The sequence below is a fragment of the Chiloscyllium punctatum genome, chromosome 14, assembly GCF_047496795.1.
Source record: "Chiloscyllium punctatum isolate Juve2018m chromosome 14, sChiPun1.3, whole genome shotgun sequence".
Lineage (NCBI taxonomy): Eukaryota > Metazoa > Chordata > Chondrichthyes > Orectolobiformes > Hemiscylliidae > Chiloscyllium > Chiloscyllium punctatum.
The window spans coordinates 29,862,502-29,881,129 of record NC_092752.1 but is presented as its reverse complement, the minus strand read 5'-3'; the positions used below and the strand labels follow the sequence as shown (position 1 = coordinate 29,881,129).

At 42.4% G+C, this 18,628-nt stretch overlaps 1 protein-coding gene across 2 annotated transcripts; it reads left to right on the top strand.

Annotated features, from left to right (window-relative positions):
* The first annotated feature begins 5,628 nt into the window (after positions 1–5,628).
* LOC140485696 (dicarboxylate carrier UCP2-like) lies at positions 5,629–16,096 on the top strand. 2 transcript variants are annotated; one of them, XM_072584120.1, is made up of 6 exons: positions 5,629–5,780; positions 5,993–6,209; positions 6,578–6,775; positions 7,745–7,846; positions 12,867–13,047; positions 15,758–16,096. In XM_072584120.1, exons 1-6 carry the CDS (start codon positions 5,655–5,657, stop codon positions 15,774–15,776), a joined length of 843 nt encoding a protein of 280 aa, XP_072440221.1. In that variant the 5' UTR covers positions 5,629–5,654; the 3' UTR covers positions 15,777–16,096. The 2 variants fall into 2 exon arrangements, with proteins under 2 accessions (XP_072440221.1, XP_072440220.1); XM_072584119.1 differs by lacking the exon at positions 15,758–16,096 and adding an exon at positions 15,224–15,735.
* Positions 16,097–18,628: the final 2,532 nt, after the last annotated feature.

The following is an 18,628-nucleotide window of genomic DNA, read 5'->3' as shown; positions in this document are numbered from 1 at the left end:
GAGAGACTGAATATTTAAAGTGATGGATAGGGTACTAAGTAAGTTTACTGCTTTGTCCTGAATGCTGTTGAGCTGAGTGTTGTTGAAGTTGCATTCATCCAGGCAAGTGGAAAATATCTCAACAGGTTTCTGATTTTATGCTTTGCAAATGATGGTAGTCTTTGAGAAGTACAGAACTACAGAATTCCCAGCTATCGTTGCTATTGTATTTATACCGCCAGACCAGTTTACTTATCAACAATAAGCCCTCAGAATGGAGAAAAGGAGGAGGAGAGGGGACCTAATTGAGGTATACAAGATAATGAGAGGCATAGATAGAGTCAATAGCCAGAGACTATTTCCCAGGGCAGAAATGACTAACAGGAGGGGTCATAGTTTTAAGCTGGTTGGAGGAAAGTATAGAGGGAATGTCAGAGGCAGGTTCTTTACACAGAGAGTTGTGAGAGCATGGAATGCGTTGCCAGCAGCAGTTGTGGAAGCAAGGTCACTGGGGACATTTAAGAGACTACTGGAGATGCATATGGTCACAGAAATTTGAGGGTGCATACATGAGGATCAGTGGTCGGCACAACATCGTGGGCTGAAGGGCCTGTTCTGTGCTGTACTGTTCTATGTTCTATGTTCTAATGTTGACGGTGTGGAAATCAATGACGGCAATGCCAATGAATGCCAAGGATGTTTAGTTATATTTTCTCTTTTTAATGATGAAGCAGATAGAATGGCACTAGAGAAATTCAAATTGGAGATGGTGAATTTTTTTTTTAAATCATTCATGGGATGAGGATGCTGCTGGCTTCGTCCATCCCTATTTGCCCAATGGGCAGTTGCCAATCAAACACATTATTATGGATCTAGATGGCAGTCTCCTTCCCTCAAGGACATGAGTGAACTTACAGTTGGCAGTGGTTTCATGGTCAACAATAGACTCTTAATCGTAGATCTTTTTTTAACTGAATTTGAATTTCATCATCTGTCATGGTGGGATTTGAACCTTGGCCCCCAGATCATTGCCTGCTTCCCTGGACATACATGATTAGAGACAAAAAAAAACTGCATATGCTGGAATCCAAAGTAGGCAGGGAGGAGGCTGGAAGAACACAGCAAGTCAGGCAGCATCAGGAGGTGGAGAAGTCGATGTTTTGGGTGTAACCCTTCTCCAGGACTAGGGGTGGGTGTAACGGGAGCTGCAGATAAAGGGGGTGGCTGGGGCAGAGCGGTGAAGACAGGCAGAGGGTACGACCTGATTGGTCAATGGGAAGAATGTATCTGGTAGGTGGCTGGGAGGGGTGAAGGGAGTGGGAGGGGCTGGGAAGGGAGTCACGGGATGAAGAAGGAGGTTATTTGAAATTGGAGAGTCCTCTGGGCTGTAGGCTGCCTCGGTGGAAGATGAGGTGTTGTTCATCCAATTTGTGGTTTGGTTCGTTGTGGCAATGGAGGAGGCCAAGAAGGTCATGTCGGAATGGGAGTAGGAAGGGGAATTAAAATGGTGGTGACTGAGAGGTCCGATCAGCTTCTGCAGGCCCAGCTAAGATGCTCGGTAACCATTCCCTAAGTTTACGTTCAGTCTCCCAGCTGTAGAGAAGACCACATCAGGAGCACCTGATGCAGTAAACTAGGTTGAAGGAGAGGCAGGTGAACCTCTGTCTCGCATGGAAGGACTGTTTGGAGGTGAGGGTAGTAGTGTAACATCAGGTTTTGCATCTTTTCAGGTTGCAGGGGAAGGTACCTGATGGGGAGAGTGGAGCAAACCAAGGACTGTCGAAGGGAATGGTCCTTGAAGAAGGCAGAGAGGGGTGGGGAGGGGAAGATGTTCTTGGTGGTGGAGTCTATTTGGAGTTGGTGGAAGTGTTTAAGGGTGATGCGGTAGCTACAGAGACTGGTGGGGTGGTAGGTGAGGACAAGGGGGACTCTGTCTTTATTGCATTTGGAGGGGGGTTTAAAGCACTAGAGCAGGGAATGGAGGTGGTGTGGCAGAGGGCTGTTTGGATGATGGAGGGAGGAAAAGCAAGTTGTTCAAATAGGTGGTCATCTAGGATTCTTTGGAATGGAATGTCTCTTTGTCCAAACAGATGCAGCAGAGGCAGAGGAATTGGGAGAATACGATGGAGTTCTTCAGGATACTGGGTGGGAGGAGGTGACCTCCAGTTTGTTATGGGAGTCTGTGGGTTTGTAGTAAATGTCCATCTGGAGACTGTCTCTGGAAATGAAAATGGAGAGGCCAAGAAAGTGGAGGGAGGTATCCGAGTTGGACCAAGTGAGCTTGGGGGGGGGGGGGGGGGGGGGGGGGGGGGGGGGGTGGAAGTTGTGGGTGAAGCTGATGAACTGCTCTAGTTCAGCCTGGGTGCAGGACGCTGCACTGATGCAGTCATTAATATAATGGTGGAAGAGTTGGGGCACAATGCCTATGTAGGTATTGAAAAGGGACTGTTCGACATAGTCGACAAAGAGGCAGACTTGGCTCGGGCCCATCCGGGTGCCCATGGACATCCCCTGGATTTGGAGGAAATGGGAGAAATTAAAGGAAAAGTTATTAAGAGTGGGGACCAGTTTAACGAGGCGGAGGAGGGTATTGGTGGAGGGGGACTGGATGGGTCTGTTGGAGAGGAAGAAGCAGAGGGCCAGGACGCCATCCTTGTATGGTATGGACGCATACAAGAACTGCACATCCATCATGAAGTTAAAGCTCTGGGGGCCAGGAAACTGGAAGTTACTTAAGAGATGGAGGGCATGGTTGGTGTTGTGGATGTTGGTGGGAAGTGCCTGAACCAAGGGGGAGAAGATGGAGTCGAGGTTGGACAAGATACATTTGATGGTGCAGGACCATGCTGAGATGATGGGTCAGCCGAGGTAGTTGGACTTGTGGATCTTGAAGAGCACGTAGAACCGGGCAGTGCGGTGCTGGGGAGTTTGGTGGCAGTGGAGGGGAGATCACCAGAGGCAATAAGAGCATTGACAGTGCGAGTGAGTTTAGAATGATGGGTCCCTAGATATACAGGGAGAAAGTGAGGACTGGAGACTGTCTCTGGAAATGAAAATGGAGAGGCCAAGAAAGGGTAGGGAGGTATCCGAGTTGGACCAACTCGGTCCCTAGATATACAGTCCAGCAATCTCCTCTTGAAAATAGAATTTCAACCAAAGAGAGAGGGAGTTTAAACTAAACCAGTTTAGAGCTGAGGAGCAGGAATCCGACTGGATCCCTTGAAGACACTCTCCGAGCTAAGATTTGAGGGCTGAAACAACTCGGTTTGATGAAGCAGAGGTGGAAAACCATTTTAAAAATCTTTCCGAGCAATTAACATTAATAAATGAACGGTGGTAAAACTGAATGACGTGGCTTCAAGTCAGGGCAGGACAAGTCAGGCTTAAAACATCAGCTTTTTGCAAACAACACGTTATTTCATATCAATGGCACCTTTTGAATCTGGGGAGGGGGGGGAATCACCACTTCGGCGGCCTATCGTTAACACCATTTGAAGTGTCTGCATTTCCAGCACAATTGCAAGCAATGTGTGTAAACTTTGGCCGGAGCCCTGGACCAACAGTAACCGCCCATTACAAACTCTGGCCTCTTCTTTAACCCTGAGGACAGTGGCCTCGCCCAGTATCAAGGTTCCCTCTCTGTCATTGGCTTTCCTCGGCCAGGCCTCCTGGATCTCTGCTTGGTTATTGGCTGTCTTGGGCCGGGCCTCCTGGATCACTCCATTGCTATTGGCTTTACCGGTTCACAGTCGGTCAGGCGGAGTGGGAGTCGCTCAGAGGAAGAGGCCACCGGGCGTGAAACCAATGCACAGAAACATATCGTTCCCCAAATGCATAACATACTACATAATGATACTTTATTTGCATCTTTTTTCCTCTTGATGACTTCCTACGTGTTATATTTTTCTCGTTGCAACCCAATTGTACAGCTGGGACAACTCCCGATTTGAGAAAATTCTGAACTTTGACAACTTCCACGTAATCGACATGTTTTATTGCATTACTAATGACTGACAAAAGGACCATAAAAATAATTAAGATAACAAAACTCCCTGTCTTAGTGCCCTGTAAAGTTGAGTTGTTGAGAAATTGACAGCAGCACTTTTGTGTCGCTTGTGAAAGTCTAACAGATTAAACACCTTATCCCACCTTTTACAAGATGTTGAGCAACTGCAAAGTCTTCCCACTTCAACTTGTTTTGGGTTCTCGTTTTCAATAGCAACGCTTCACAGTAAATGTTTACAGATAACGCAAAACCCATAAACGAACTCATAACATCCTCATCTTTGTACGTCATTTAGCGGCTCCAAAATCACTCTTTGCTGCTGGAGATGTGTTCTTTGTGGGGCCTCTTAGGTCAACAAAGGTGAAGGTTAGAGTTGCACATTTTAGCCAAGCTTCTCGCTTATTCGATGGAACGTTGCCACACATTTAAACTGAGGTGGTGCTGATAAGGGCAATCAGCCCACACTTCCTACTTCGGAACGCCCAATTCTTGTTGCACTTTGGTTGTCTCACCCGAACCTGTCTTAGTTATATAACAACAAAAACCCCAGAGGGGCAAAGCTGTGGTCATTTTAAAGGAACAGCAGCAGCTGGTCGACATGGGCGAAGAATTCCGCAGGGGATTACTCTTCACTGTGCAGTGTGAGAAAGCACCGATCCGTTGAATGGTGAGCCATTTGAAAGTATTGATCAGAAATCTCCAACGTTGTCGTTATTGCTTGGACTGGAATTAAAAGGATTGTACTGTGGACTTACCGCACTTCTCACAGGGACGATCGTTATATTTTGTCACAAATTCCAGTTACGTTTTAACCAATGTCTAAGTAACTTGTACATGAAAACATCCTTCTGACTTAGGTACAAACGTTCCTGAATTTAATGATGTTCCTTGTTTTATTCAATGAGCAAGTTACAGGCTGGATTCTCATTCTGTGCTGATCTCAGATTGTTGTAGGGGAGACGGTGGTGAATTGACAATGTCACTGGATGTAGGTCCAGGCTAATGCCTTAAGGGTCGCCTATAGTGCAGTGGTAGTGTCCCAACCTCTGAACTAGTTTCAAGTCCCTCCCTACCCCAGAGGTATATCATAATGTTTCTGGAGAGGCTGATTTTAAAAAGAAACATTGTGTTGTATTTACAGAGGGACCTGGTCAATGAACTTTATTCAGTGAGTGCCTCCAGAGGAGAATTTATACACGAAGAGATGTTGGCAATGGCTAAAACAGGCTTTGGGGGCGATGCTACACTTGGTTGAATAGCGTTGACTGGGTGTGAAGGAGAGAGTTAATAGTGTGGAACCAGGCTCCAGCATTTTAGGTCTAGGCCTTTGGCCAAGAAGCGGAAGTGGGAGTAGGGTCGTGGATAGAATATCTTGATGAAAAAAAAAGCTGACGCTGGTGAATTCCACGGGCTCATAAGCAGAGCTGGTGTTTGCCATCAATTTACCAGGATTTAAAAGATGGAAATAAAATGGCGAGGCGCAGTGTGAAATAGAATAGTTAGGCGTCATGAATGTAAAAAGTCAATTTGTAGCAATGTACCAATAATACACACACACACACAATCAGGATCATAAAAGCAACTCCGGGTAACCTGAATAGCATTGTCGACAATATGATTCCGTTATTTCTTTCTAGCACTTTGCAAAGTTTCACGGTCTGTGTTGAGGATGGTGGGCCTACAACCGTCAAGCATTCCAGTGACTCCTGGTGTGCAGATCCTGAGTGCTGGCACAGCAGCTTGCTTTGCTGATCTCATCACATTTCCCCTGGATACCTCTAAAGTCAGATTACAGGTAACGGGCGGGGAGGGAACAATCCGTTTTTTTAAAAAAAATAAAAAAGTAAACTCTGGAGTATATCTGCACGTTTGGTGAAAAGATTCGTTGCATTTACTTATTTATTTTGCATGTTAAGAAATGTTGCATAAGTAAAATAAATCAGAACATGCGTCAGTTTTGCTCTCATGCTGCCGCCACTTGAACTCACACACTTGCACCTGGTTTAGATTCAAGGCGAAGCCACACGATCCTCAGAAGTCGGAGTTCCCAAAAGTATCAAATACCGCGGCGTCTGGGGGACAATTGGCACCATCGTCAGAACTGAAGGACCCAGGAGTTTGTACAATGGATTAGTTGCCGGCCTCCAGAGACAGATGATCTTCGCTTCAATAAGAATCGGACTCTATGACTCTGTCAAACAACTTTATGCCGGACAGGATTGTAGTATGTACCCATTGGCCGGAGGAACTGTTATTTAAAATGCATATTTTTCAGTGCACAAATCAATGCGCGAACTGGGGACTAGGAAACAGTTAACACAATGAATATATTCAGAAGGCAGTTGTAGACATTAGATTAGAATGCAATGTACAGTAATGGAAGGAATGCAGTTACCGTGTTCAGTATCTTTTGGCAAGTTTAATGACTTTTTAAAAGTAAGGTATGGATTATAGACAAGTGAAAGTTATGTGTCTTGTTTAATAACACAAATATTTTTACCATAAAACAATTTGGAACAAAAGATGTTTTCATATATATTACTGTCTAGGTGTAATAGTGTATATGAAATAATGATAAATCCTCTCCTTCAGATACCGGTATGGTTGTCCGCCTATTGGCAGGATGTACTACAGGAGCACTCGCTGTGCTAGTGGCTCAACCGACCGATGTGGTTAAAGTTCGTTTCCAGGCACAAGTGAACCTCAGGGGTGTTACAAAGCGATACCATGGCACACTTCAGGCATATAAATCAATCGCCAGAGAAGAAGGATTTCGAGGACTGTGGAAAGGTACAAATTTGTGTGTAACATCTCTTCATGGCCCAGATCTTATGGTCTCTGATCATACCCCAAAAGTATGCAATAATTGCCCAGGAGGTTGGAACTTCCAGTGGGCAATTAAGCAGTATCTGGTACCCTTCTTTGGAGACTGAAGAGTCAGCCAGTAGGATTAAAACCAGCTCTAATTCCTTGGTAACTATTAATCTGGCATACCCCCTCCCCGCATCACACACACAATGAGTCAGCACTCTCAGCTAACACCCAAACACCATCACTGGGTAGGCACTCAATCCCACCCCTCACACCCTGCAAATAGTCAAGCACCTCACCCACAGACACCCAACCACACACTCATTCCATGAAACCTGACCCTCGTGCCATCATCTCACCCATCTTGGCTCCGGACCCACTGATCTACCAGTTGTACTGCCTCAGGCACTTGGCACCTGCCACTTTACCCTGTGAAAAATCCATCTACCAATGTAATCTCACACCCGCCTGCCACCTTTACCTCACACACCTTGCACCCTACACTGTCACCAATCCTTCACTCTACCCCCTCACCCAGCTGCTGCCTTAGTTCCTTAGCTTCCTGTTTGTTACACTACACCCTAGCTGATGTGCCTCCCTAACTGCACAGTTTATTATTCTACTCCATCACCACTTGGCTCCTTGCTCCTTAACCCTTTACCCAATGGCTACACTATTCCCATCTGCCACTCACCTTACACACATTTTTTCAGGAACTATCAAAGAGAGTTTGGGAACTTTTAAAAATTTTACTGAGTGAAATGTGGGAGCTGTTGCTGTGGAAACAGGGGCCTGTTCTCTGCAAAGATCCACTCTGATACTACCTGCCTGTTTTGCAGAATCACTTCCATTGTGGTGGATCCTGCATCGGAAGTCGAGTTGGAAAAATCCTGGAAAAGGAATGCATTTCTATTACATTAATCATGCCTTGTTTGTCTCTGCTTTTAGGAACTTTTCCCAATATTGCTCGAAATGCCATCGTCAACTGTTCAGAACTTGTAACCTATGATATCATTAAAGAGGCCATTTTGAGGGAAAATCTGTTGACAGGTGGGCTAACACCTTCTTGGCAAAATTTATTCCAGATCCTCTTTTGTTGTTTTTGCTGCATTCTGTACAAGTGCCCTCTTTGTGTTACACTGTAAGTAGCTTTGCCTTAAGCAAACTGAATCAAGCTGGAAGTGTTGATGCAGATTTCTTGCTGTTGCCTATTTTTAGCTGCAAAGTGGGTATCATGTTGATATCTTGTCATAATAAAAACACTTGAGTGCAAAATGAGGAAACTAGGAAGTAATTTTTATTACTGTCTAATAGTGTGAAATCCATGTAGTATTCTACTGCATGAAGTCATCCAGATTCTAGTTTATATTTTGGATTTGAATTTAACAAAAAGAATGATATGGAAGAATCAGCAGAGCGCTGACAGAAATGAACACTAAAGGCTGCAAAAATCCTAGCAGATTGAAAGAAAATGTCAGAAAAGAGGGTCAAAACATATTCATTTTCTTTGTTGTCAGTTAGTATCAGTACTCAGTCTACATGAATCTTATGCTGTGCTCTGCATATAGCAAGGGAACTTTTAGCATAATTTACAGGACCATACTGAGCGAGGTGGTTGCACAGTGCTTGTGTCTCTGGACTTACCTAGATGCCATAGGTTAATGCTCTAGGGACATGGGTTTGAAACCTGCCACAGCAGATAGTGAAATATAAATGCAATAAATAAATGTGGAATTAAAAACTAGTATAAGGAACCTTGACATCATTGTTGACTATTGTAAAAACTGTTCACTGATGCCCTTCGGGAATAGAAGCCTAGCCCCCTTACCTGGTTTGGCCAACATGTGATTCTACAGCAATATGATTGATTTGTCTATGCCCACTGAAATGGCCCAGCAAACCATTCAATTGTATCTAACTGCTACAAAGGGTAAGAAAAGCGATGAAACCAGACGGACAAATCAGAATCAGTTGAGGTACTAGAGACAACACGGGCAAGTACATCATGTTGGCCCAGCAAAGTCCTCCTTATTAACATCTGGGGCCTTATGTTAATGTTGCAAGAACTATCTCACAGGGTAATCAGGCAACAGTCTGACATTGTAATATTTATGGAATTATACCTTACAAATAACATCCCAGACACCATCATCACTATCCCTGGGTATGCATTGTCCCACCACCAGGGCAACCCTGCAGAGATGGCAACACAGTGGTATATAGTTAAGAGGAAGTTGCCCTGGGAATTCTGAATATTGACAGTGGACCTGAAGAAATTTTGTGACATCAGGTCAAGCATGGACAAAGAGACCTGCTGAGATCCATCTACCATCTAAAGTCATAGCAACTAGATTGGGTCCACACTAGGTGGCGAGGGAACCAACAAGAGTGAAAAATTGATTGAACTCAATTTAATCAATTGAAGATGCATCTGTCTATTACATTCTTGATGGGAGACAATGTCCCATCTTCAGATTGAAGATACCCTCCATCTTGTTGTGTGACACTGGAACTGCACAAAATGGGAGAAATTTTGAACCAATCTAGCAATTCAGAACTAGGGTGACCACAACTGGATACAGTATTCCAAGTGTGGTCTCACGAGGGTTTTGTAGAACTGTAGCAAAACCTTGCAGCTCTTAAACTCAATCCCCTGGTTAATGAAAGCCAAAATACCGTATGCTTTCTTAACAACCCTATCCACTTGCGTGGCAACTTTGAGGGATCTATGTACTTGAACACCAAGTTCCGTTCCTCCATACTGCCAAGAATCCCGTCTTTAATCCTATATTCAGCATTCGAGTTTGACCTTCCAAAATGGATCACTTCGCATTTATCCACGTTGAACTCCATCTGCCATTTCTCAGCCCAGCTCTGCATCCTATCTATGTCACGCTGCAACCTGCAATAGCCCATAGAACGCAGGACTACTTGCATGCTCAACAGTGGAAGCCATATGCTACAGACATTGCTCAGTGATCTTGCAACCAACGGATCAGATCTAAGCAATGCAGTCCTGCCACAGTACATCTCTATGACTCTATGACAACTAGACAAGTAACAGGAAGCGGAAGCTCCACAAATATTTCTGTCTTCACTGATAGACGAGTCCAGCACATCAAAACGAAACACGAGACTGATATGTCCTTCTTCAGCCAGAAGTGACAGCTGGTGATCTATCTCAGCCTCCTCCTCTAGTCCTTAGCATCACAGATACCAGTCTTCAGCCAATTTGATTCAGTCCACATGGTATCAGATTGGTATCAACAAAGAGCTGAAGGCACTGGATACTGAAAAGGCAAAGGGGCCTGCTGATACACTGTCAGTAATACTATAGTCTTGTGCTTTGGAACTAACCATGCCCTTAATCACACCCCAAGGTGTATAGGAAGGCAACTCACCCACACCTTTGCAAGGATAATTAGGGATAGATCATAAGTCAAGGCCTCCCACATCCAGTGAAAAAAAAGTTGTCTTGCCCTTTGGTGGGGGCAAGACAAAGGAGTGTATGTTTTTAGCAGTGAAAAAGACATGGAAATTCAAGTTTATTCTGATTCTTAAAATAATAGATTATCATGGATAACATTGAATGAAATTACCTAACTCCCTATTTATTTCTAATATTTTACTGTCTTATTTGTGTTTGACATTTACTCCATTTTCACATTGCTGCAATTATCAAATTTATTCAGTATTTATGTACGCAACAAAATAAATATTATAACAACATTACCAGCCAGCTTTCCTGGCTATCACTAATATCACGTACTAATGTGCTGGCTGGAGTCAAACGAATAATATTTAGAGTCATAGAGATATACCAGCACAGAAATCGACTCTTTGGTCCAACTCATCCATACTGACCAGATATTCTAAATTAATCTAGTCCCATTTGCCAGCATTTGATCCATATCCCTCTAAACCCTTTTTAACCATATACCCATTCAGATGCCTTTTAAATGTTGTCAGTGTACCAGCGTCTACCATTTCCTCTGGCAGCTCATTCCAAACACACACCACTCTCTGCGTGAAAAAGTTGCCCCTAGGTCTCTTTTAAACCTTTCTCCTCTCACCTTTATTTTATGCCTTCTAGTTCTGGACTCCCCCTCCCCGAAGGAAAATACCTTGTCTATTTATCCTATCCATGCCCCCCATGACTGTACAAAACCTCTATAAGGTCACCCCTCAGCCTCCGACACTTCAGAGAAAACAGCCCCAATCTATTCAACTTCCCCTTATAGCTCAAATCCTCCAACCTTGAAATCATTTCTGAAACCTTTCAAATTTCACAACACCCTTCTTATAGTAGATCAGAATTACATGCACTATTCCAATAGTGGCCTAACCAAAGTCCTGGACAGCTGCAACATGACCTCCCAACTCCTAAACTCAATGTAATGGCCAATAAAGGTAAGCAAACCAAACACCTTCTTCACTACCCTTTCTATGTGCGACTGCACTTACAAGGAAATATGAACCTGCACTGCCGGATTTCTTTGTTCAGCAACACTCCCCAGGACCGTACCATTAAGTGCATAAGTGTCAAAGAGTGTGGTCCTGGAAAAGCACAGCTGGTCAGGCAGCATCCGAGGAGTACGAGAATCAACCACTTTGGGCATAAGCCTTTCCTCTTCTGCTCCTTGGATGCTGCCTGGTTGGCTGTGCTTTTCCAGCACCACACTCTTTGACTCTGATCTCCAGCATCTGCATTCCTCACTTTCTCCTCATTAAGTGTATAAGTCCTGCTTTGCCTTTCCAAAATGCAGCACCTGACATTTTTCTAAATTAAAGTCCATCTGCCACTCCTCAGCCATTGGCCCATCTGATCAAGATCCCATTCTACTCTGAGGTAACCTTCCTCGCTGTCTACTACACTTCCAATTTTGGTGTCATCTGCAAACTTACAAACCATATTTCCTCTGTTCACATCCAAATAGTTTATATAAATGAAGCAAAGCAGTAGACCCAGCACCGAACCTTGTGGCACACCACTGGTCACAGGCCTGCAACACCTCCTACCTTCGTGTGTCTTCTACCTTGGAACCAGTTCTGTATCCAAATAGCTAGTTGTCCCTGTATTCCGTGTGATCTAACCTTGCTAACCAGTCTACCACGAGAAACCTTGTCGAATGCCTTACTGAAGTCCATACAGATCACGTCCACCACTCTGTCCTCGTCAATCCTCTTTGTTACTTTTCAAGATGTTCCTATTTATTTCCCCATGTTCTCTATCTTCCATATCTTTCTCCACAGTAAGCACTGATGCAAAATACTCCTTTAGTATCTCCCCTATCTCCTGTGGTTCCATACATAGGTTGCCTTGCTGATCTCTAAGGGGCCCTTTTCTCTCGCTAGTTTCCCTTCTGTCCTTAATATATTTATAAAATCCCTTTGGATTTTCCTTAACCATATTTGCTAAAGTTATCTCATGTCCCCTTTTTGCTCTCCTGATTTCCCTCTTAAGTATACTCCTACTGCTTTTATACTCTTTTCACTTGATTTCTACTGTCTGTACCTGATGCTAACTTGACATGTGACTAAAAATCTCACATTGAGATAGGACTGATGTTGATTCACATGACTTTCAGAGAATTGTCTTTCAAATAAAGAACTTCCTGTTCAAATATATATGGTTGGCTCTTGTAAGCATGCATGATTTCTGGAATGTTACCAGACCAACAAATCTTGATTCACAGTGAGACTAAGAGAAACAAAGAATGAACCCGAAATCCTTTTCTCCCATTTTGTTTTACATTATTAATATTTAGGTTACTCCTATTATTTTAAGTTTGTGTATAAAATAATTCAGTACTGAATAATGCCAACTTTCATTTCATTAAGCTTCTGCAACAAAACACAGAGCTTAGCCAGAGACTTTGATTAAGCACATCGTAAAGGCACACATTTTCACTGTGCTAAATTTAATCCAGAAAGCTTGATACCCCATCCAGATATACAACGTTATAGTATACTCTTCCTTACACAGAAGGTACAAGTTGATTATAATCTCGTGTCTTCACTTTAACAGATGCAAACTCGAAAACTGATCAGAATTTGTTCTAATTTGTAGATAACTTTCCGTGCCACTTCCTCTCAGCCTTTGGCGCAGGGTTTTGTGCAACAGTAGCAGCTTCTCCTGTTGATGTGGTAAAGACGAGGTACATGAACTCTGCTCCTGGACACTACAAGAGTGCGCTCAATTGTGCTTGGAAAATGCTGAGTAATGAAGGACCAACAGCTTTTTACAAAGGGTAAATTAATCTCATTCAATTTAATTAACAGAAAAGTATATAAGACCATAAGACATAGGAACAGAAATGAGGCCATTCAGTCCATTGAGTCTACTCCGCCATTCAATCATGGCTGACAAGTTTCTCAGGAGAAAGTGAGGACTGCAGATACTGGAGATCAGAGCTGAAAGAGTGTTGCTGGAAAAGCGCAGCAGGTCAGGCAGCATCCAAGGAGCAGGAGAATCGACGCTTTGGGCATGAGCCCTTCTTCCTCATTCCTGAAGAAGAGCTCATGCCCGAAACGTCGATTCTCCTGCTCCTTGGATGCTGCCTGACCTGCTGCGCTTTTCCAGCAACACTTTTTCAGCTCTGATAAGTTTCTCAACCCCATTCTCCAACTTTGTCCCCGTAAGCTTTGATGCCGTTGACAACGAGGAAGGTGTCTGTATCAGTGTTAAATATACTCAATGACCTGGCCTTGACTGGTTTCTGTTGCAGTGAATTCCATAGATTCACCACTCTTGGCTGAAGAAGTTTCATCTTATCTCCATTCTAAAAGGTATTCCCTTTACTCGAAGGCTGTGCTCTCAGGTTCTAGTCTCTCCTACCAATGGAAACTTCTTCTCAACATTCACTCTGTCCAGGCCATTCAGTAATCTGTAAGTTTCAATTAGATCCCCCCCATCCTTCTAAACTCCATCAAGTATAGCCCCAGAGTCCTCAAACATTCGTCCTATATCTACATTTTATTGGTGTTTTGCTTTATCTATTGATTTTCTCCCCTTGCTTCCTTACTGGAGTCAGTTTCTCAGGATCACGTAGCTACTCAGTCTCAACTGATGATTCAAACAAGGGACATTGTAGCTGAACTTGGTTCTGATGCATGGTTGTAGTAGGCACCGCTGGGTAGGTTCAGGAGTAAGAAACCTGGCTAATCTTCTCTCCCAGACTAGGGGTCATACTGAGACTCAGTTGCACTAATATCCCTGTTGGCCCAGCTGAAATAAACAAGTTCAGTATATACCAAGGATCAAAACCAAGGATATCCTGGCTCAACTACACACCAGTTTACATAATTGAGAAATCAGGAATATATTTACATATTAAAGATTCATACTGGTAATAAGCAGAGCAGGAGATATTTCAAATCTAGAAAATCCGATTAGTCTTGCCATTGTTCAGAGTCTTAGCATGATGCTCAATAATATTAGCATGATCACGTACATGAATGAGAAACAATAAGCATCATGTACCAAACCTCTCTTCAGCCCCCTAACATATCATAGTATATGTCTAGCTATTGTCTTTTCTATTGTATAGAATCATAGAGTCATACAGCACGGATCCAGACCCTTCGGTTCAATTTGTCCATGTCAACCAGATTTCTCATACTAAACTAGACTCATTTGCCTCCATTTGGCCTATATTCCTCTAAACCTTCCCTATTCATATACCTTCCAAGTGTCTTTTAAATATTGTAACTGTACCTGCATCTACCACTTTCTCTGGCAGTTGATTCCACAAATGCACCACTCTCTATGTGAAAACGTTGTCCCCCAGGTCCTTTTTAAATCTTTCCCCTCTCACCTTACATACTCTCTAGCTTTAGACTCTACTACCCTAGGAAAAAAAACCTTTGCAGTTGACATTATCTCTGGCCCTAATGACATTATAAACCTCTGTAAGGTCACCCCTCAACTTCCTATGCTCCAGGGAAAAGAGTCCCAGCCTATCCAATCTGTCCTTATAACTCAAACCGTAACATACTTGTAAATCTTTCCTGAACCCTTTCCAATTTAATAATATCCTTCCTATAGCGGGGCGACCAGAAATGAATGCAATAGTTCAAAAGTGGCCTCACCAATATCATGCGCAGTCACAACATGATGTCCCAACTCCTACACAATGCTCTGACCAATGAAGGCAAGTGTGCCAGATGCCTTCTTCACCACCCTGTTTACCTGTAACACCACTTTCAAGGAATTATGCACCTGAACCCAAAGGTCTCTCTGTCCAATTTCTCAGAGGTTCTTGGCTGAATCCACATTCTCTTATCAGATCACTGTGGCTTTTAGTTTAACTTGAAGTTCTTAATGTGCAACTTAGTCGACTTGTAACAGTAATATAACTGTTGTTTTCTTCTCCCACCATGTCTTAAACATTCTGGACTCACTATCAGTGTTCATTTCTATTGTAGGTTTCTTCCCTCTTATCTGCGCCTTGGCAGCTGGAATGTGATAATGTTTGTGACTTATGAGCAACTGCAAAGGGCAATGATGATAGTCAAACAAAGTTATGATCGTGCTGCATGATTCCTCGGAACACATTCCTCCAAATCATAGAATGATTTCCCTACACTGCTGAGTCTGCATTAATGACATAAGAACTGATGCCATAAACATGAATTTTCAACAAGGGATTCCTTTTTAAAAATACTATTTGGTATGAAACGAGGCTCTTTGGACAACATGCCTTTGGTTTAATTCTATTGCATTTAAAAATCTGCTGATATTTGTTTATGGACATTTTGTAAAACACATAGGGTAAATATTTTTGGACAGTATATGAACAATCAAAATAAAGCACTTTATATTCACAGGAAAACGATCAATAATGTACTATGGAGTTTGCTTTTTAAACATATGCTACAGAGCAACATGCATTGTGTTCCTTAAGAATGTACAAAGAGATGCTGATCTAGAAATTTGACCACACTTCATCTGTTCTACAGAAACATATTGAATGTCTAAGGGTCCAATATAGTGGATGGTATGTCTGGATCATTCTGCACCAGATGTCTGCTGCCTATCCGATTGCAATGGGCTCTCACCGCATCCAGGTCATACACTGAAAGAAGTCGGAAGCCTCAATGCCATTAGAGTATTATTCTTAATGCAGGAGCATTCCATGAAATTGGTTTTCCCCAGTGCCTGACATATCACATTAACAGGCACAAAGGACCATACTACAACACTATTAAAACGACTGAGCAATTCCTTACAGATACACAACCTTTTTTTCCCAGTTATTTTTTCCATTCTACAAATTAAATTTGATGCCTTGTAATAAATTTGTGAGGGTGTTTGACTGCAATGTTTTATTGTGCTCATAGGTGGTCCATATATGTTTCGGGGATGTACCATTGGAGAAAATGAGGCCATATCCAAAATCTTCAGTGGGCTCATCTCATTATTAAAGAACAATATTTCAGGTGGCTTCACTTTACCAAGAAGGCTGTCACTGATTATGTTACTTCTTGCAGCTAAACTAGAATCAGAGAATGGGAAGCAGTGTTCCGAGCTATGAAGATAATTGCAGTCCTTAAGCTCAATGCCTCAGGCTCACTAGATATTGTAGCAAATGATCATCAGATTACAGTTTGCTACACAGCAGATATAAAAGTGGGCCTAGTCTTTTCTGATCATTGAATATTGATCTGATCACTGAATAGAACATACTGCCTTATGTTCTATGCATCCATCTACAAGAAAGAAGGGAGCATGTTACTGGCTTTAGAGAATGTGGTTGGTATGATGGAATATTTTAGATATGTACAAGTTGCAAGATGTTGGGAAATGAGGGTTGCAATTATGCTGAGAGCACTCAGTGCAGTTTATTTTGTATGTTGAAAATAATTTAGGAGCAGGAGTAAACATTCAGCCTTTTTAGTCTGTTCCACCTTTCTTTTAAATTTGGCAGTTCTGTATCTGAACTCAAGTTATCTTGACCCTTTAGCCTTAATATCGTTGCCAAACAAAAATCAACTTCAATTTTGAAGTAGTCAATGAACCAACTGCATTTGGGAACATTCAGACTACTGCTGTCCCATGTGACATGTTTTTAACATCAGGTTTGGACAGAATATCTATAATTTAAAAGCTATCCTTCCTTGTTCTGGACTCACTCACAAGAGGAAATAATTTCACTCTATCAAAACCTTTAATTATTTTAAACATGTTAACTACATTATCCCCAAACATAAATAGAGAAGGGAATGTAAACGTAGTCTGGATAACTTGTCCCCTCAATGTAACAGTATGTGATGTAGTATTATGGTCAATATGCACAGTAACCTTCCAAGACCGAAGTATCCTTCCTGAGACATGGTGCCAGGAATTGAACACAATACTCCTTATAGTCCAATCAGAGCTTTGTGGCATAAATTCCTAGTCTGTTGTTTGAATATCCTTGAGATAAAGGCCAAGGATCAACTAACGTTTTAAATTATATTCTTGTTCAGTAACTTGTAGCATTTCCTGTGCTTGTATTTCTAAAGCTGTCTGCTCTGGCACAGTAACTATCTTTCCACTAAACAGAAAATACTCTGATTCATAGATTCATACAACCCTTTGACCTATCAAGTCTGCACCGACTTAACTACCACTAAAAGTGTGCCAATCCCAATGTCCTGCATTTGTCCCATACCCTTGAATGTTATGATATTTGAAGTGCTCATCCAAATATCTTTTAAAGATTGTAAGGTTTCTGGCCTCCACTACCTTCCCAGACATTGGAGTCCAGATTCCCACCACCTGCGGAGTGAAAAGGTTTTTTTCTCAAATATCCTCAATCTCCTGTCCCTTAAAGCTAAAGCTGTGCCCTCTTGTGATTGACTGTTCAACTGAGGGGAATAGCTGCTCTCTATTCATCCTGTCTGTACCCCTCATAATCCTACACATCTCAATCATGGCCGCCCTCAGTCTTCTCTACTCTAAAGAAGCCGTGATGTGGAGGAGCTGGTGTTGGACTGGGGTGGACAAATACCTGATGAAGGAACAGTGCTCCAAAAGTAGTTGGAGCAAATTATTGCTTCCAAATAAATGTGGTATTACACTTTTTTTTCTTTTTTAAATTTTTTACAAAATTATAAAGTTACAATAAAAATAGCACAACCATCTTATAGTATAACAACAACAACAATAAGCTAACTACTATACAAAACAAATTTTTAAAAATCAAAAATTTCACCCATACTACAATTCAATAAATAATTAAACAAAATAACTGTACAAGAAGGGTAGTAGGGATATTCCGTGTAACTACAGACCAGTGAGCCTGACGTCGGTGGTGGGGAAGTTGCTGGAGAAGGTACTGAGGGATAGGATCTATTTATATTTAGAAAAGAATGGGCTTATCAGTGATAGGCAACATGGTTTTGTGTGAGGGAGATTGTGCCTTACCAAATTAATAGAGTTCTTCAAGGAAGTGACCAAGTTGATAGATGAAGGAAGGGCTGTTGATGTCATATACATGGACTTTAGTAAGGCGTTTGATAAGATTCCCCATGGTAGACTAATGGAGAAAGTGAAGTCATATGTTGTGCAGGGTGTTCTAGCTAAGTGGATAAAGAACTGGTTGAGCAACAGGAGACAGAGAGTAGTAGTTGAAGGGAGTTTCTTGAAATGGTGAAAGGTGACCAGTGGTGTTCCACAGGGGTCAGTGTTGGGCCATTGTTGTTTGTAATATACCTAAATTATCTGGAAGAGGGCACTGTTGGTATGATCAGCAAGTTTGCAGATGATAAAGGTTGGTAGAGTAGCAGAAAGCATAAGGGACTTTCAGAGAATACAGGAGGATATAGATAGATTGGAGAGTTGGGCAG